The sequence below is a fragment of the Sciurus vulgaris genome (assembly GCF_902686455.1).
Source record: "Sciurus vulgaris genome assembly, chromosome: 17".
Classification (NCBI taxonomy): domain Eukaryota; kingdom Metazoa; phylum Chordata; class Mammalia; order Rodentia; family Sciuridae; genus Sciurus; species Sciurus vulgaris.
The window spans coordinates 62,652,792-62,669,890 of record NC_136478.1 but is presented as its reverse complement, the minus strand read 5'-3'; the positions used below and the strand labels follow the sequence as shown (position 1 = coordinate 62,669,890).

Sequence of the window (17,099 nt, the reverse complement as noted above, 5' to 3'; positions counted from 1 at the left end):
CAGTTTTCCTTTCTGGAAAACAAGACTTTTCCTTTCTTGCTTCCCTGGGAGCAAATGGATAGCTGCCAAACAAGCAGCAATCCTTTCTCTTTCTGCTTTCTGGCTGTGTCCCTCCTGGGAAAGGGGGACGTGGGGATGGGATGGGAGGACATCCTCCAATGGCTGGGCAGGGCCTTCCGCCTGGAGGACTTCCCCTCCCTCAGGTCCTACAGCTCCCGCCCAAGGTGCTGGCTGGAGCACAAGGTGGATGTAAGTCATTATCACTGGCCTCCCTCCCTCCCTCCCTGCAGTTTCCTCGGAATCTCGGAGGCTGAAGTGCTTCCCAGAATACGGGTGAGTGGGAGGGTCAGCCCGGCCTGGGTCCACTGAGAGTCTCACAGTCCACGTCCTCCGAGTCCCTGGAAGTCCAAGACCGTCTGCTGCCAGATCCGGGATCTCTGCCGATCCTGTGGACTCCTTGCTTAAGACCTCACTCCCAGGGCGCTCCTCACCCCACTCTCCGCCGCTCTGAGTGGTGGCCGCAGAGCTGTGGGGTGGAAGGGGCATCCCAGCCGTGGACCCTCTCCTTCACCACGTCTGTCCCCCTCGCTCCTTCTCCTCTCTTCCTCCTCCCGTTTCCTCCCTAACTGCCCTCCCTCCTCCCTTCTCTCTTCCCCATTTCTCCGGAGAAATCCAGGGTGTGAGGACTTGGCTCTGCCAGGGGAAATCTCCAGAGCAGGCCAGGGGAGATGGAGCAGGAGAAAGAAAACTTAGAAACAGAAAAACAGACACACACACACACACACACACACACACACACACACACACACAAGTGTGAAATTCAGGGAGAGGCACTGAGAGAGTTACAGAATAAAAAAGGGAAACAGCGTCAGACATTTAGAGACAGACATAAGCCCTCCTTTTCTTCTCCTTCCCCAATCCCTCATTCTGACTTTCTAGGACAAGCTCACTCATTCATTCGATACCTATTTACTGAACATCTTCCAGGCACCAGGCACTGGTCTAGGCTCCAAGGACAGAGTCAGGAATAAAACAGGGAAAGCTCAGAGCCTGTGTGGAGCTTGTACTCCAGCAAGAGAGACACACATTGTACAAAAAGATGCTGAACGAACAGTTCATACATCACGTGGGAAGGTGACCCATGCTATGGGGACGGGGAGGGAAGGCAGAGGGGGATTCTGGGGGTTGGAAATCCAGAGCTGGGCAGGCTTGCACATTAAACAGGTGGTCAGGTAAAACAGCCTCCCTCACCCCGTCCTGCTCCCTCAGCAACCAGATCTCTAGAAGCATCCCTTTCCAACTCAGGCACCTAGTAAAGAAACCATCTGTCTGGACTCATGCATTTAATAAAACACAAACTTCTCCAAGTTACTTTCAGAGGCCCCTAGCCCTCGCTAGTTCCCCAGGAGACAGGTACAGCCTTCCCCCTCATCCTTGGGGCTTATGTTGCAAAACCCCAGTCGAGAACATTCACCCTTTTACTTTAATATAGCACTTGATAGCTTCTCTTTAGTATATCCAATTTGCCAGCAATGCTACCTGTGCACTTTGAGGTCCTTGATCTTAGCCAAAAAGTCAAGTGATCAGGATCATTTTTAAGTAAAATAAGGGTGACTTGAACACAAGCACAATGGTACAGCAATAGTTGATCCAATAACCTGGACAGCTACTCAGTGACCAACAGGTGGGTAACATATACAATGTGGATACACTGGATAATGGGAAGAGTCCCATCTGGGCGGGACAAAGTAGGATAGTGTTAGATCTCATCACAATTCTAAGAACAGCAAGTAGTTTAAAACTGATGAATTATTCATTTCTGGAATTTTTCATTTAGTATTTTCAGACCATGGTTGACCACTGGTAATTGAAACCTTGGAAGGGGGAACTTGGAAAAAAGATGCCTATGGTAATTGTAAGGACTCGTACCTCCTGAAATGGGGCCTCCTTACGATTAGCTTATGCATCTCAGCAGCTCAGATGAAGGGCTCGGTGGCTGTTGTCTGCCCCCCACCTCCTAGTCTCTGTGATCCTCGCCTTGGGGTCTGCCCCCCACCCTTACTCATCCTCATGCACAATGTCTCAGGAGCCCCACCAGCCGGTGGCTTCAACTCCATCTGAGCTTGGACACAGCTTTTTCTCTAGCCCAGAGAAGGTCCTGGGATCTCTGACACAACACTGCCACACACCAAGTCACTCTAGCCAAGAACCCTGAGCTCTCTGCCCAGTTTGTCCCTCAGATGGGCCCGCCCAGGACTGACTCTGCCTCTCTCCTGTTCCCAGTCCTCCTGTGGCTCCCCAGTACTCCCAGGACCAAAATCCAGCCTCTGAGTCTGGCATCCAAAAGCCCGCATGTTTGCACATGGTTAACAGCTTGATTTAACCATTCCACAATGTAGACATATACCAAAGAATCACGCTGCACACTGGAAATATACACATAATTGTGCTAGCCAGTTTCATGTTACTGTGACCAAAATACCCAACAAGAACAACTGAGAGGAGGAAAAGTTTATTTTGGCTCATGGTTTCGGAGGCTCAGTGCATGGGTTTTCAACCCCATTGCTCTGGGCCTAAGGTGAGGCAGAACATCATGGCGGAAGGGCATGGTGGAGGAGGGTTGCCCACTCTGGTGGCCAGGAATCAGAGAGAGCCAGGCGAAAGGGTCATAGGGAAGGCACCCCCTTCCTGTGCACAGCTCAGTGACTCCCCTCCTCCTTCCACATCCTACTTGCCAACACTTACCACCCAGTCAGTCCATTCAAACCAGAATGGGCTGATCCGCTTACAGCTCTGATGATCCAATCAGTTCACCTCCGAATATTCCTGCATTAAAACAGGAGCTTTGGAGAGATGCCTCACATCCAAAGCATAACAACATTCTTAATTTGTCAATTAAAAAGTAAGCAAATTTAAAAACCCTGCATGGGTGGAGAGTCGTGCACCTCAACCCCAAACTCCCTATACCACCTGTCATGCTTCCACAATGTCAGTCTGCCAGTGTTTTGTGGACTGGCCACGCCGTTTCTTATCCTTGATGCCCTTTCCCAGCTCCACCTTCCACTGCCCTTCTGTGGCTGATCCTTAGTAGCCAGGACCCCTTCCTCCGGGAAGCCCGCTGACTCTCTGGCTGGGATGCTACATTCCTGCACTGGTGTGGTCCTGTGTTTACACAGCTGTCTCCTCCACCAGATTGGCATCTCCTCTAGGGCAGGGGCCCCCCTGAGTCATCTCTGTGTGCCCAGGCATCGCCCAGCCCAGAGGCCTTCCCACCAGCATCTTAAGAGACGTCCCTACCATAAATGTTTTTCCTCTGCCTCTTCTCCGTTTTTGCCTTATCTCCCCAATCCTTCACTCCTTCTGTCCTGATGTTCTGTAAACCACATCCTGAGGTTTTCCATGATGACAGACATCTTGGGAAGGACCCAGGGAAATCAGTCACCCTTGGCAAGAAGGGTTCTGGGAGAGACAACTGCTCATGAGGCGTGCTGGAGGTTCCTGCCTCCTGCCCTTGTCTTTCAGCTCTTCCCTTGGCTGCTTTCAGCCTTGGTCATCTCTCCCTAAGAGGACTTCTAGGAGCCCAGACATCTGGGTGCAAAGGGGAAGGGCTGGGGTCTGGGCCTCTGGCTCTGAGGGAGGAGGGACTGAGTCTGGACTCCTGGGTCCTGGAGGAGGCAAACATTAGAACTTAAAGTCCTGGTCCTTCACTGTCATGCACACTCTGGTTTTAGAAACATCTGGTTTTATACAGCTGCTCCACCCGGCAGGGTGGGGTAAGGACCAGGCAGCTGAATGCCCAGCTTCTGGGTGGAGCCTGGGCTGTCCCCTCCCACTGGTGAGAAGTCCACTCCCCCTTGCTCTGGGCTCATCTCTACCAGAGGATCTATCATCCTGACACAGCCAGACACCAGGCTGCCCCGGCTCCAGGCAATAGCGTCACGCACAGCCAGGCCCGCCCTGGTGGGTGGGCGGTGCCCTGGTTCCTGCATCCATGGGGCCCTCTCCCTGCTGGCTGGTGCTGCCCTTCTCCCCCTGCCTGAAGCGGGAAACCCAGGATATGAGGACTTGGCCCTGCCAGGGGAAGGTCAAGGTCAGGCTGGAAGAGATGGAACAGTGGAAGAAAGGATGCCTGAGATTGGAAAAGTCAGGAGAAAAAGTGAATGAGAGTCAGACACAGAGACACAAAGAAGTGCTGATGAGGACCTCAGGAAGAGAGGTGGGCATGGAGAGACTGAGAGGAGAGAGACAGGTACGTAGGTAGATGGATGGACAGGTAGGTACACAGACAGACAGACAGACACCTAGATACCTAGAGTCAGACAGACAGACACAATCTCACACACACAGAGTGAGAAAGTCAGGAAGAGACACTCAGAAAGTCAGATTCCTAAAGTTAGGAAGATTAAGAGTCAGAAATCTAGAGAGACAGAAAGCCATACACAAGCCCAAGGAGAAGCAGGTAGAAATGAACAGAGAATGAGAGAGAAGTGAAGCAGGAACATACAGAGTCAGAGACCCAGACAGGCAGACAGACTGGGAAACAGAGGCACGGAATCGGAATGGAGAGGACAAAGACAGGGAGGGAGAGAGAGAAGTGTACGAAGATGACCAGAGGTACAGACACGGGAGGCACAGAGAAAGACAGCTACTGAGGTAGGAAGTCAGACGTTATCAGTTCATAGTGAAAGGGACATTGAAAAAGATAGTGTTATACAGTCTGGGCGTGTGGCCACACCTGTAATCCCAGTGACACAGGAGGCTGAGGCAGGAGGATCTCAAGTTCAAAGCCAGGCTCAGCAACATAGTGAGGCCCTAAGCAACTCAGCGAGACCCTGTCTCTAAATAAAAAATAAAAAGGGCGGAGGATGTGGCTTGGTGGTTAAGCACCCCTGGATTCAATCCCTGGTACCAAAAGGGGGAAAAATGGCATTAGGTAGGGGGTTTTTTGTCTGTTTTTGTTTTGTTTTGTTTAATCATGGCAAGGACAGGGCAAACAGTGACATTTGTCACTGGTCTTCTGACCCTGAGAGGCTAAAGCTCAGACACCCCAGATCTCCATCTCTTTTCTGCCCTTCCTCTGACTCATTTTCCCTGACAGGTCAGGGTCCTGACAGCCCGGAAGCTGAGCAGCAGCTCTGAGTTATTTGAGTCCCTGGAGAGGTGAGTTCCAGCTCCCAGCCCTTGTCCAGAGCTGCCACACACGTGTGCAGAGGCACACTCACACGCACAAGCTCAGAGACCCACACGAGTCAGGCTCCCAACAGCAGATGCTCACTCCTGGCCAGTTCCAGGCGACGGGCCTCCGAGCCAGCACAACCACACCCACAGACACGCTGGGTGCGTTTCATTCCTTCTGCCAGTTGCTGAGACATGTCCCTGGGGAACCAACCTGGGATAGGGCCGTGGGAAGGGGCAGAGTGTGCGGTGACTGGGGACAGAGACAAGAGGCAGGAAGAGAACTGGGGAGAAGGGGACAGAAAGAAAGAGCTCAGGAGAAATGCAGAAAAGGGAGCCCCACTGGGAGAGAGATGAGAAACAGAGGGATCGGGAGAAAGAGCCAGATGGGAAGAGATGCAGGGCTGGGGGCAAGACAGAGATGAGGGGAAGTCCCCGCATGCAAGGGAGATGAGATAGAGAAAAGGGGACGGAGGAGGGGTTGGCAGAGCGCGCGGCGGGTGAGGAGGCTGGGATGCGGGCTGGGAAGGGAGGCTGGTTGCTGGGAAGCGGGTGGAGCCCGTGGCTGACGGCTGTGACCTCAGAGCCCCTGGCCCGCCTGGGCCTGACGTCAGCCCCGAGCCCGCCCCCGTCCCTGCTAGTCTTCAAATGACCCCCCTCCACCTCTGCGGCCTCAGAGAGACTGAGAACAAGCCGAAGAGGAGTCTAGTGGACCCACCGCCATGAGACAGGTGCGTGGGGTGACCGCAGTTAGGCTGGGGAATACTGCGGTGTGCGTGAACATGTGTGCCGGGACCGCATGGCTGACTGCACAAATGTGTGTGTGTGTGTGTGTGTGTGAGATTTCATGTGAGTCCCCATGCGTGGGACAGTGAGCACCTGCAGCTGAGCAGGCGGTTTCCCTCTCCCGACGTTCCACACCCATGTGTGTGAGGTGCCAAGCGCCCCTGTCCCTACCTGCTTCTCTTGCTATAAGTCCGTGTGCGCGTGTGCTCCCTGCACAGGGAGAAGCGGTCAGAGCAAGATGGTGAGCAAGAAAAGGGACTGAGGGAAAAGAGCGAACTGTGTTTGCCTGTAACCTGAATTTGGATTTGGGTTGCGTGTGTTCCACATATGTTGAGTGGAACCACATGAAATCACTGATCTCTCCCCTTGACCTTGGTTCCTTCTCAACTGTTAACGACTCTTTCTTCTGAAGCCCTCCTGGCCCATCCCTTCACCCCAGACCCACTAGTGGGTGTTCCTTCAGGTTGCTGCTTCCTGACGCAGGGCATGCGTCCCCTTGTGTCCCTGTGCCATCGGGCTCACCTGCGTGGCGGTTGGTGGGCTAGGATCACTGGTTCTGCCTAAGAGAGGGTGTCTGGGGTGGTGTGGTAGCCAGCTGTGTTTTCAGTCTCTGAATCACCGCCATGGCTGAGTGCAGGTGTCGGGTGGTGCTCATTTATGTTCGTCTGACTTGCCAGACCAACAAGCTGCAGACCCCAGCACAAAGCAAGCGACCCAGGAGCACAGGGGAGGGCAGCTTTGAGGCAAAAGTCAGAGAAGGAGGATTCTACACTTGATCTTAGCCAAAAGGCCGAGAAGCGATAGAAGGAGGATTCTAGAACAAAAAATAACTGTTATGGAACAATTTAAACCTCTATCTCAAGCCAGATGCTGTGTGCCTGTAGTCCCAGCCACACAGAAGGTTGAGGTGGGAAGATCATGTGAGCCAGGAGTTCAAGACCAGCCTGGGCAACATAGCCAGATCCTGTCTCAAAAAAAAAAAAAAAAAAAAGAAATCACATAAAAACTCTACCTCGTGCTATCTTATAAAAGCATCAAATGAGTGACCTGTGTGTGTGTGCATATATACAATCTTCTGGGAAAAGTAAAAACAAGATGAAATTAATTTTGGTAATATATTTTATTAACCCAATGAGTCAGAGGTCTGTGAATTTTTATGAAAGGTCACATAGTAAGTGTTTGAGGATTTAGGGGCCAGATGTTCTCTATTGAACCTACTCAACATTGATGTTGTAGTGTGAAATTAGCCACAGGCAATTCATAGAGCGGTGAAGCTGTATGCCAAAAGAATTTAGTTTAAGGACACTGAAGTCTGAATTTCATATAATTTCCATTATCACAAAATATTATTTTCCTCTTGTCTTTTTTCCACCATCTGAAGATGTAAAAAGCTGCTTATTACTTTGTAGGCTGTAGCAGACCTTAGCATACCAGCCTACACTATGTATAAAAAATGTGATCATCTCAGGATGTAATCAACACAAAAATATTAATGAGGTATTTTACTTTCTTTTGCTCAGACTTACACTTTCATAGAACATTCTACTCAGATGCTACATTTTTATGGTAAATACTTGATCTGGATTTAGATTTTGTAAACTTTGCCACTGAAAAAAGAACTTCATGGACCCTACTTTTTCAAAAACTATTTAAAGCTTTCTAATAACTAATAGGTCTTAAATTGTAAATTAATTTAAATTAAAAATTTAGTACTTCAGTCAGACTAGCTGCATTTCAAGTGCTCACAGCTGCAGGTGACCAGTGACCCCAGTTTCAGACCTCAGAGATCAGTATGGTAATGACTCATTTAACTCACAATCACCAAGGAGGTAGGATGTGGTAGCTTAAGAGGTAGCTGGGCATAGAGGGGGCATTAGAGCCAACCGCCTCAGTTTGAGCATAACCTACTTACCACCTCAGTATCTGTGGGTACAGAATCCGTCACTCTGGACCTCGGTTCCCTCATCTGTAATGGAAGAGTCACGATGCCTGCCCCATGGGGTTGTTGTAGAGTAGTGCCTGGCACGTGGAAGGGACTAAATACCCAGAGGAGCATTTACAGAGGAGAAAGTGGAGACAGACCTCCCACCTTCCAGCAACACTTACTGGCATCTGGTCCTGCCAGGGAGCTGGAGTGGAAATAGAGAACCCACCAGGCCTCTGAGAAGTCAGAAGTTTTTCCCCTGTGGGCTGCTCACCTGCACAAGCCTCTCCTCCTGCCTAGTCCTCCTCAGTTTTGCCCTCTGTATGGTGGTCACTAATGCTGTCCCCCAGGGCTCTCCAGAGGGATAAATCCAGTCGATGAGGTTGTGGTTTTGTGCCTGGATCCCCAGGGTTCAAATCCCAGAGCCTACTTTTTGCAGGTGTGACCTGGGCAGGTTGCAGCACCTCTGTGTGACTCAGTTGTCCTCCATAAAATGGGGTTGATAATAGTATAAACCTCACAGGGCTGGTGTGAGGATTAAAATAAGTAGGCTCATATAAAAGGCTTAGGCGGGCAGTGTGTGGTACCTGCCATTATGTATTACTCTGTAGTACAGTTATTACTATTGCTACTTCAACTCTAAGAACCCTGTGGTTGTGAGACGGATCTTAATTTTATGTGCCACTAAGGAAAACAGGGCCCAGGGGCAGTGACTTGCCTGTAATCTCAGCTACTTGGGAGGCTGAGGCAGTAGGAACGCTTGAGCCCACGAGTTGGAGATCAGACTGAGCTACATAGTTAGAACCTGTCTCAACCAAACAAGTAAAACACAGACAGAACAAAAAATTAAAAGGAAAGAGGGAGAAACCCTGCCATGCTCCATTGCATATAATCCTTAAGGATTTAGTTGTCAAACTGCGAAAAATAACTCGTAATAGAAGGGAGAAAATCAGGCATTAAGCATAGACGACTGTTGTCACATTGCTGTTCATTAATGAAAGCAACTCTGTAGTGCTTAGGGGGATCTTTACAGAAAGGGTATGTTATCTTTCAGTTCGGGGAATAACTCGGGGGTCTTCTCAAAGGAGGCCCTCAGGACTCAGTCTGCTCCTTTCCCTCTTGGCTCCCAGCAGGATGTGCCCAAGCCCACCGCGGCAGCGCGCCGCTGCTCAGGCCTGGCCCGGCGGGTGCTGACCATCGCCTTCGCCCTGCTCATCCTGGGCCTCATGACCTGGGCCTACGCCGCCGGTGTGCCGCTAGCCTCGGATCGCTATGGCCTCCTGGCCTTCGGTCTCTACGGGGCCTTCCTCTCCGCGCACCTGGTGGCGCAGAGTCTCTTTGCGTACTTGGAGCACCGGCGGGTGGCGGCTGCAGCGCGGCGCGCGGCGGCACGGGGACCCTTGGACGCAGCCACCGCCCGCAGCGTGGCGCTGACCATCTCCGCTTACCAGGAGGACCCGGCGTACCTGCGCCAGTGTCTGACATCCGCCCGCGCCCTGCTGTACCCGCGCGCGCGGCTGCGCGTGCTCATGGTGGTGGATGGCAACCGCGCCGAGGACCTCTACATGGTCGACATGTTCCGGGAGGTCTTCGCTGACGAGGACCCCGCCACCTATGTGTGGGACGGCAACTACCACCAGCCCTGGGAACCTGCGGCTGCGGGCGCGGTGGGCACCGGCGCCTACCGGGAGGTGGAGGCCGAAGATCCTGGGCAGCTGGCGGTGGAGGCGCTGGTGAGGACGCGCAGGTGCGTGTGCGTGGCGCAGCGCTGGGGCGGCAAGCGCGAGGTCATGTACACGGCCTTCAAGGCGCTGGGCGACTCGGTGGACTATGTGCAGGTGAGTGGACCGTGCCCACCCCTGACCCTGACGCCCCCACTTCCCTGGGGTCGTTCATTCAAGACAGAGATTCAGACGAACCTCTTCTTTATTCATTCATCCATTCAATGGAGAGATTTTCTTTCACTCATACATACATGCGTCTATTCATTGTACGGAGATCATGCCTTCATTTATTGGTTCTATATAGACAGACATTTCTTTCTTCCTGTCTTCATTCATGTGTCCGTTCCAAGCAGAAACTCTTTGATTCATTCACTCACTCATCCATTCATCTCTCCGTTTATTTCATACAGAAATTCATTCATCCATTCGTTCATCTAACCAATGTAGAGGTCATGCATTCGTTTACCCATTCAGTATACAGATGGAGTCATTCCTTCATTTCTCCATCCACATACCTATTCCAGGCAGAAAATCTTTGCTTTATTCATTCATCCATGCATCTAGTCTTTCATTTAATATAGACGTTCATTCATCTGTCCATCTGTTAAATATAATATTTTCATCCTGTCAAGGCAGAAATTCTTTCCTTTACTCTTCCAACATGCATCTATCTACCCATTCAATATGGAGATCATCCACACCTTTTTCCATTCAATGGAGAAAGTTCTTTCTTCAGGCACGCATTGCAAGCAGAGATTCTTCATTCATTCATTCACTCATCCAGTCATCTATCCATTCATTTAATATAATATTAATTCCTTCCTTCAGTATAGAAATTCTTTCACTCATTCATTCATGCATCCATCTGTCCACCCAATATGGAAGCCTTTGCTCATCTATTCACTCGTTTATCCATTAAATGTAGAGGCTGGTTCCCTCCCTTCTTCCGTCTTCCTTCATTCTAGTGTGGAGATACTTTGGTTCATCCATCTATCAACTCAATATAGAAATGAATTTGTAGAGATTTTCTCATTAATGCATTACGTTAGATTTCCAATGCTGCATAACAAATTATAAATTTGGCAACTCAAAACAATTATCTCTAAGTTGTTACTATAACTTATTACCTCATAGTGTCTATGAGTCAGAAATCTGAGCACAGACTAACTGGGTTCTCTGTTCAGGGTATCGCCACCAGGCTGCAATTGAGGTGTCAGCTAGAGTGGGGTTTTATCTAAGGCTTGGGGGGTCTTCTTTTAAGCTCATGTGTTTGTTGGCAGAATTTATTTTATCTTTTTTTTTTTTTTTTTTTACTGCTGTGGAACTCATGGTATCTTGCTTCTTTAAGGTCAGCAAGAGAGCATCTCTGACTTATAGCCCTTTTGTAAAGGCTTCGTCTGATTGAATCAGGCCCACCAAGAATGGCTTCCTTTTGATTAACTTACAGTCAGTGGATTTGGGTTCTTAATTACATTGCAAAACCCAGCCACCTTTCCCATATAGAATAATAAAGTAATAGGAGTTATATCCAATTCCTCTTGCCAGATCCTGTTGATCAGAAGCAAGTCACAGGTCTCTCCCAAACACCAAAGGAGGGTCGTACACAAGGCATCATGGAGTACGTCTAAAATGTGGTTAGACCTTGAAGACTCAACATTACGTTCAGTTGGCTTGCAGAGTGCCCCAGCTGCCCTCCCCCACCCTTGGCACTCTCCCTCCGGACACCAGCCCTATTAGAGGTCTGGTCTGATCCTGGCCTCTTCCGCTTCACAGGTCTGTGACTCAGACACCAGGCTGGACCCCCTGGCACTGCTGGAGCTGGTGCGGGTGCTGGATGAGGACCCCCGGGTAGGGGCTGTTGGGGGGGATGTGCGAATCCTCAACCCTCTGGACTCGTGGGTCAGTTTCCTGAGCAGCCTGCGGTACTGGGTAGCCTTCAACGTGGAGCGTGCTTGTCAGAGCTACTTCCACTGCGTGTCCTGCATCAGTGGTCCCCTTGGTGAGCTTCCTGGGCCTGTGAGGGTTGTGCGTGGGGGAGGGGGAGGGGAGCCAGAGAGGGTGGAGGAGTGATTGAAGTTGGGGTGGGAATTGGGGATGGGGTAAGAGTGGAGTCAGCAGTGTGAGCTGGGCTGGCTCTGGTGTGGGGTTGGTGAAAGGATGTAGGTGGAAATTGAGGCTGGGGCTGGAGAAGGATTTAGGGAGAGGTGACACGGGGCTGGTGTTAGGGATAGGGCTGGACCAGGTTTGAGGTCGGAGATGGGTTTTGGGGTGGGGCTGACAGTGGCTATGGCGTTTGAGATGAGATTGGGTGGGTTGACAGTCAAGTGGGTGTGGTCTAGTGACAGGCCACCTGGAATAGTGATGGCATTGTGGACGGACTGGGACTGGCTCTGTGCTTGGAGAGAGAAGGAGCTGAGATGCCAATAGAGACGGTGGCAGAGGGGGCTGGACTGGAGATGGGGTTGGGGATGGCACTGGCAGTGGCCAAGGCTGATGCCCTGGAATGCCTTGCCACCTCCTAGGCCTGTACAGAAACAACCTCCTGCAACAATTCCTGGAGGCCTGGTACAACCAGAAGTTCCTGGGCACCCACTGCACTTTTGGGGATGACCGGCATCTCACCAACCGCATGCTCAGCATGGGCTATGCTACCAAGTAAGCTGAGGGGACCAGGTGGTGGGGTGTGAAGGATCACAGTGTGTGTGTGTGTGTGTGTGTGTGTGTGTGTGTTTGGAGAACTCTCCAAACTCACGTGGGCTCTACCTGGTGAGACACTGGAGGGGAGGGGAAGATTCCTCACGGGGCAGAGGGGCATTGCATGGAGCCTGTGCACTTGACCTAGTGAGATATTAGTGGGAGAGGAAGGTACCCTAACGGATAATGAGTGACATTCGCATTGAGCCATGTGACCTAATAAACTCTACCAAGTGAAGCAGGGGTGGGTAGGGATTCCATCTGGAAGAAGTTAGGTGAGAGGGAGTGAGCAGGATCTAACATGGAGACCATGACAACACCCTTCACACCAGTGTGGAGCGAGGTGAGGCAGGCAGGTGCGGGGGAGCCCATCGGGTGCTCTGGTCGGGGAGCCAGTGGGAGGAGTTGGGTTGGAGACGGGCAGAGCGCCTGGACAGAGTGTCATTCAGAAGTGAAGCCTTCAGAAGCCGTGCAGGGACTTCGAAGCTAGATCCAGTGGTGTTCAGGGGAGTGCTATCCTCAAGCCAGACCCAGGGAAGGCCCCAGAGAGACGCGGCCTACCAAGGGAGCTGCTGGCACACTGCTGAAGGCAGGCACGGGGCAAGTGTTCACGAAGCACCTACAATGGTTTAAGCTCTGGGGACACAGTAGTGGATGCAAGGACACAAATTCATGCTTCCAGTGATTGAGGAGACGGACAATAAGTGAGATAAATCCATAGAATGTATAGCATGTTGACAACATATACTGTGGAAGTGAAGCCTGAGAAGGGGACCTTCTAGGGAAGGGAATCAAGTGTCAAAGAGCAGAGCCTGAGCTGGAAGCAGTGGCCTACGACACACCTGTAATCCCAGAGACTCCAGAGGCTGAGATGAGAGGATAGCATATTTGAAGATAATCACAGCAATTTAGCAAGACCCTGTCTCAAAATAAGACATGGAAAGGACTGGGGAGGTAGCTCAGTGGTAAAGCAGCCCTGCATTCAATCCCCAGTACAAAAAAAAGGGAAAAAGAAATGGGGTGCCTGAGGATTGAAGATTGGGATTGAGGCTGAGTGGTGAGGCTGGAACAGTGAGCCAGTGTGAGGATGAGGGCCTCACGGGGAGAGCAGGAGGAGAGCCTAGGGGGTTCTGTGGTGGACTAAGGTGAGGGAGCCCTGGGGTTATGAGCAGAAGGCCAGCATGTCCTAACAGCGTCCTCAAGGGCAGAAACATGCCTGCCGTTGACGATGCCAGGTGACACAGGGGAGGGGGACTTGACACCGTCAAGTAAGGCCCTTGTTGAGAGGACAGTTTGACCTGCCTAATGAACTGACCACTGGTAGCCACCCAGTGGATTTCCAGACAGGATTCTATCTAGCCGATCCGAGCTTGGCGGGAAACTACGCAGGGACTATTAATGATGTCTGCGGGAGTCACAGGAAGGAGACCTGACGCTTCCCTTGAGAATGTCTAACCCGTGGACTACCCTAGGTAGCGACCACGCCCGTCTTGTTCCTCACTGTAGGGTCTGCCAATAACAGTGAGCACAATTGCATTAGTAATATATTAGTGATGGTATTAGTAATGGTGTAACTGCAATGATATTAGTAATGCCAATAGTGATGGTATTAGTCACAGTAAAAACAGAAGCAGCTAGCGTTTATTGAGCAAGTATTATCGACTGCTCCTAAGTGCTTGGCATGTACTCCTCAGACTGTCTGCACAATGTCCTTATTAGAACGGAACCCTTCTTGACCCTATTTTACACTCGAGAAAGCTGAGGCCCAGAGAGGTTAAGAAACTTGGCCCAGCGGAGGTCCTGCTGGCTCGGGAATCCTGCCCGGGCCCCAGGGAGCTGCGCTGAGGCCCCCCTTTGTCGCACGACCCAGGTACACCTCGCGGTCCCGCTGTTACTCGGAGACGCCCTCTTCTTTCCTGCGCTGGCTGAGCCAGCAGACGCGCTGGTCCAAGTCGTACTTCCGCGAGTGGCTGTACAACGCGCTGTGGTGGCACCGGCACCACGCATGGATGACCTACGAGGCGGTGGTGTCCGGCCTCTTCCCCTTCTTCGTGGCGGCCACCGTGCTGCGGCTCTTCTACGCCGGGCGCCCGTGGGCGCTGCTCTGGGTGCTGCTGTGCGTGCAGGGCGTGGCGCTGGCCAAGGCGGCCTTCGCGGCCTGGCTGCGCGGCTGCCTGCGCATGGTGCTGCTCTCGCTCTACGCGCCGCTCTACATGTGCGGCCTGCTGCCCGCCAAGTTCCTGGCGCTCGTCACCATGAACCAGAGTGGCTGGGGCACCTCGGGTCGCCGGAAGCTGGCCGCCAACTACGTCCCTCTGCTGCCGCTGGCCCTCTGGGCCCTGCTGCTGCTCGGGGGCCTGGTGCGCAGCGTGGCCCAGGAGGCCAGGGCCGATTGGTGCAGCCCCTCCCGGGTCGCCGAGGCCTACCACCTGGCGGCCGGCGCCGGCACCTACCTGGGCTACTGGGTGGTGATGCTGACGCTGTACTGGGTGGGCGTGCGGAGGCTCTGCCGGCGGCGGAGCGGGGGCTACCGCGTCCAGGTGTGAGTCCACCTCGCTGCTGCCGCGCCAGGGCCCTCAGGGGAGACCCGGGGAGACCTGCGGGCCCCAACTCCCTGGAGGATTCTCTGGGCCTCGGTTTACCACCTCTGTGAAAAGAGGGGGTCATGCAAGGCCCTACAGTCAGGACTATATTGGGGCTGAGACCATATTGGGTCTTGGGTAGGGGTATTTATTGATCAGGGTGTGGGTTTTTAGGACTGGGGGAAAGGACCCCACTTTCTCCCTGCTCTTATTTAATCTCTATTTGTACTGTGATTAGGATGTAATAAAAAATTTTATTTATTTTCCTTTGAGTGTCCACTCCCACTTTTTTTTTTTTTTTTTTTTTTTTTTCAGAACATGGGGCTGTGCATGAGGAGAGTTGGGGGGGTCCCTGGGCTGAGTGCAGGGTGCCGACTGTCAAACCTGGACAGGCACCTCTCCTTCCTGGAACCTGGGATCCCTGTGTGTGGAAAACAGGGATGTAGGTCCTGGGATCCCCGTTGTTGTGAGGTTTAAGGTGCTTGCATCATTCATGGATGCTCGCAGAGCACCACTTACAGGCGGGGGCTGCTGCAACCCCTCTCATCCCCTTACTCCTGAACACTGAGGGCTAAGCCACCCTGCTCTCCTGAACTCCCAGTGCTGCCTCCCCGGCCTCACTCCTCAGGAACAGATTCCAAGAGGAGAACTTTCAGGATGCCCACTCCACATCTGACCTCTCACTTGGCTCTCTGCCCACACACTGCCTCCACCTACCCGCTGAGGGTAAACCATCAGTGTGGCTAGCCCAGGCCAGCCCCCACTCTCCTCAGACATCTCATTCCAGCAGGTGACCACCTGATCCCATCAGTTCTTCCCTCTCGTTGAGGTCTTCCCCATTAGCATCAAAACATGCTTTTATTCTCCCATTTTAAAGATTGTCTCTAGACTTCAACATCCCCTTGAACTGCTGTTCCATTTCTGTTCCTCAAAACTCAAGGGAGTTGACTGTATTTTTTTCCATTTTCCCCTCTACAAAGTTCACCCTTTCCAAGTGTACAAGCCAGTGTTTTTAGTAAGTTTAAAGACTGGTGCAGCTTTCTATCGCTGTGACAAGTACCTGCGGATGACTGACTTAAAGCAAGGACAGGTTTGGTTTTGCTTATGGTTTCAGTCCATGGTTGGTTGCTTGGTTCTGCTGCCTCTGGCCTATGTGGCATTGGAATCATACTGGGAGGTGTCTGTTCACCTCGATGAGATCAAGAAGCAAAGAAAGGCAGGAGGGCCAGGCACAGAGGCCACGTCTATAATCCTAGCGACTCCAGAGGCTGAGGCAGGAGGAGTGCAAATTTCAGCAACTTAGTGAGAATGGTCTCAAAATTAAAATGCAAAGGACTCAGGATGTAGCTCAGTGGTAAAGTGCCCCGGGTTCAACACCCAGTACAAAAGAAAAGAAAACAAGGAAAGAAGGAGAGAGAGGAGAGAGAGAGAGAGAGAGAGAGAGAGAGAGAGAGAGAGAGAGTAAAGTGCTGGGGTCTCCATGTCCCCTTCAAGAGCATGCCCCTATGACCTACCTACTTCCACCTGGTCCACCTTCTAAAGGCTGCACTGCTTCCCAACAGCACCACAGGCTGACAACCAAGCCTTTAGCACATGGGCCTTTGGGGACATTTAAGATCCAAACTATAGCAACCAGAATCTAATGTTAGAGCATTTCCATCACCCCTTAAAAGGAGCCCCACCCCCACTGCATTGCTTCTTATTCAACTCCCTCTCCCTCCAAGACCTGGGCAGGTGCTCCTCTGCTTCCTGTGGATAGATTTTCCTATTGTGAGTATCTCTTATAAATGGAATCGTGGAGTATGAGCTCTGTGGCTTTCTTCCATTCCGCATGTTGTCCAGGTCTATCCACGTCGTTGCAGGCATCTCTGATTCATTCCTATCCATTGCCAAATAATCTTCCATTGTATGACTATCTCAGGCCTTGTCTCTCCGTTCATCAGCTGATGGACATTGGGAGCTTTCCACTTTGGGGCTACCAGGAATGACACTATTATGAACATTCATGTCCATGTTTTTTGGGGGACACACGGCTTTTGTTTTCTGGGGTATATACTTAGGATGGATTTGCTGGGTCCTATGGAAATTCTATATTAATTGTTTTTTCTGAGCTGCCAGGTGCGTGCCAGTTTACATTCCCACCAGCACTGTTACCAGGGTTCCAATTTCTCTGCGCCGTCACCGCGTTGGTTATTACCTCACCTTTTGATTACA

The 17,099-nt window shown here is 51.7% G+C and overlaps 1 protein-coding gene across 3 annotated transcripts; it reads left to right on the top strand.

Annotated features, from left to right (window-relative positions):
- Positions 1-5,705: 5,705 nt before the first annotated feature.
- Positions 5,706-15,151, top strand: HAS1 (hyaluronan synthase 1). 3 transcript variants are annotated; one of them, XM_079117797.1, is made up of 5 exons: positions 5,706-5,906; positions 9,019-9,723; positions 11,383-11,608; positions 12,132-12,264; positions 14,174-15,151. In XM_079117797.1, exons 1-5 carry the CDS (start codon positions 5,898-5,900, stop codon positions 14,847-14,849), a joined length of 1,749 nt encoding a protein of 582 aa, XP_078973923.1. In that variant the 5' UTR covers positions 5,706-5,897; the 3' UTR covers positions 14,850-15,151. The 3 variants fall into 3 exon arrangements, with proteins under 3 accessions (XP_078973923.1, XP_078973922.1, XP_078973921.1); XM_079117796.1 differs by having other exon boundaries at positions 5,851-5,906; positions 9,016-9,723; XM_079117795.1 differs by lacking the exon at positions 5,706-5,906 and having other exon boundaries at positions 7,624-9,723.
- The last annotated feature ends 1,948 nt before the right edge of the window (positions 15,152-17,099 follow it).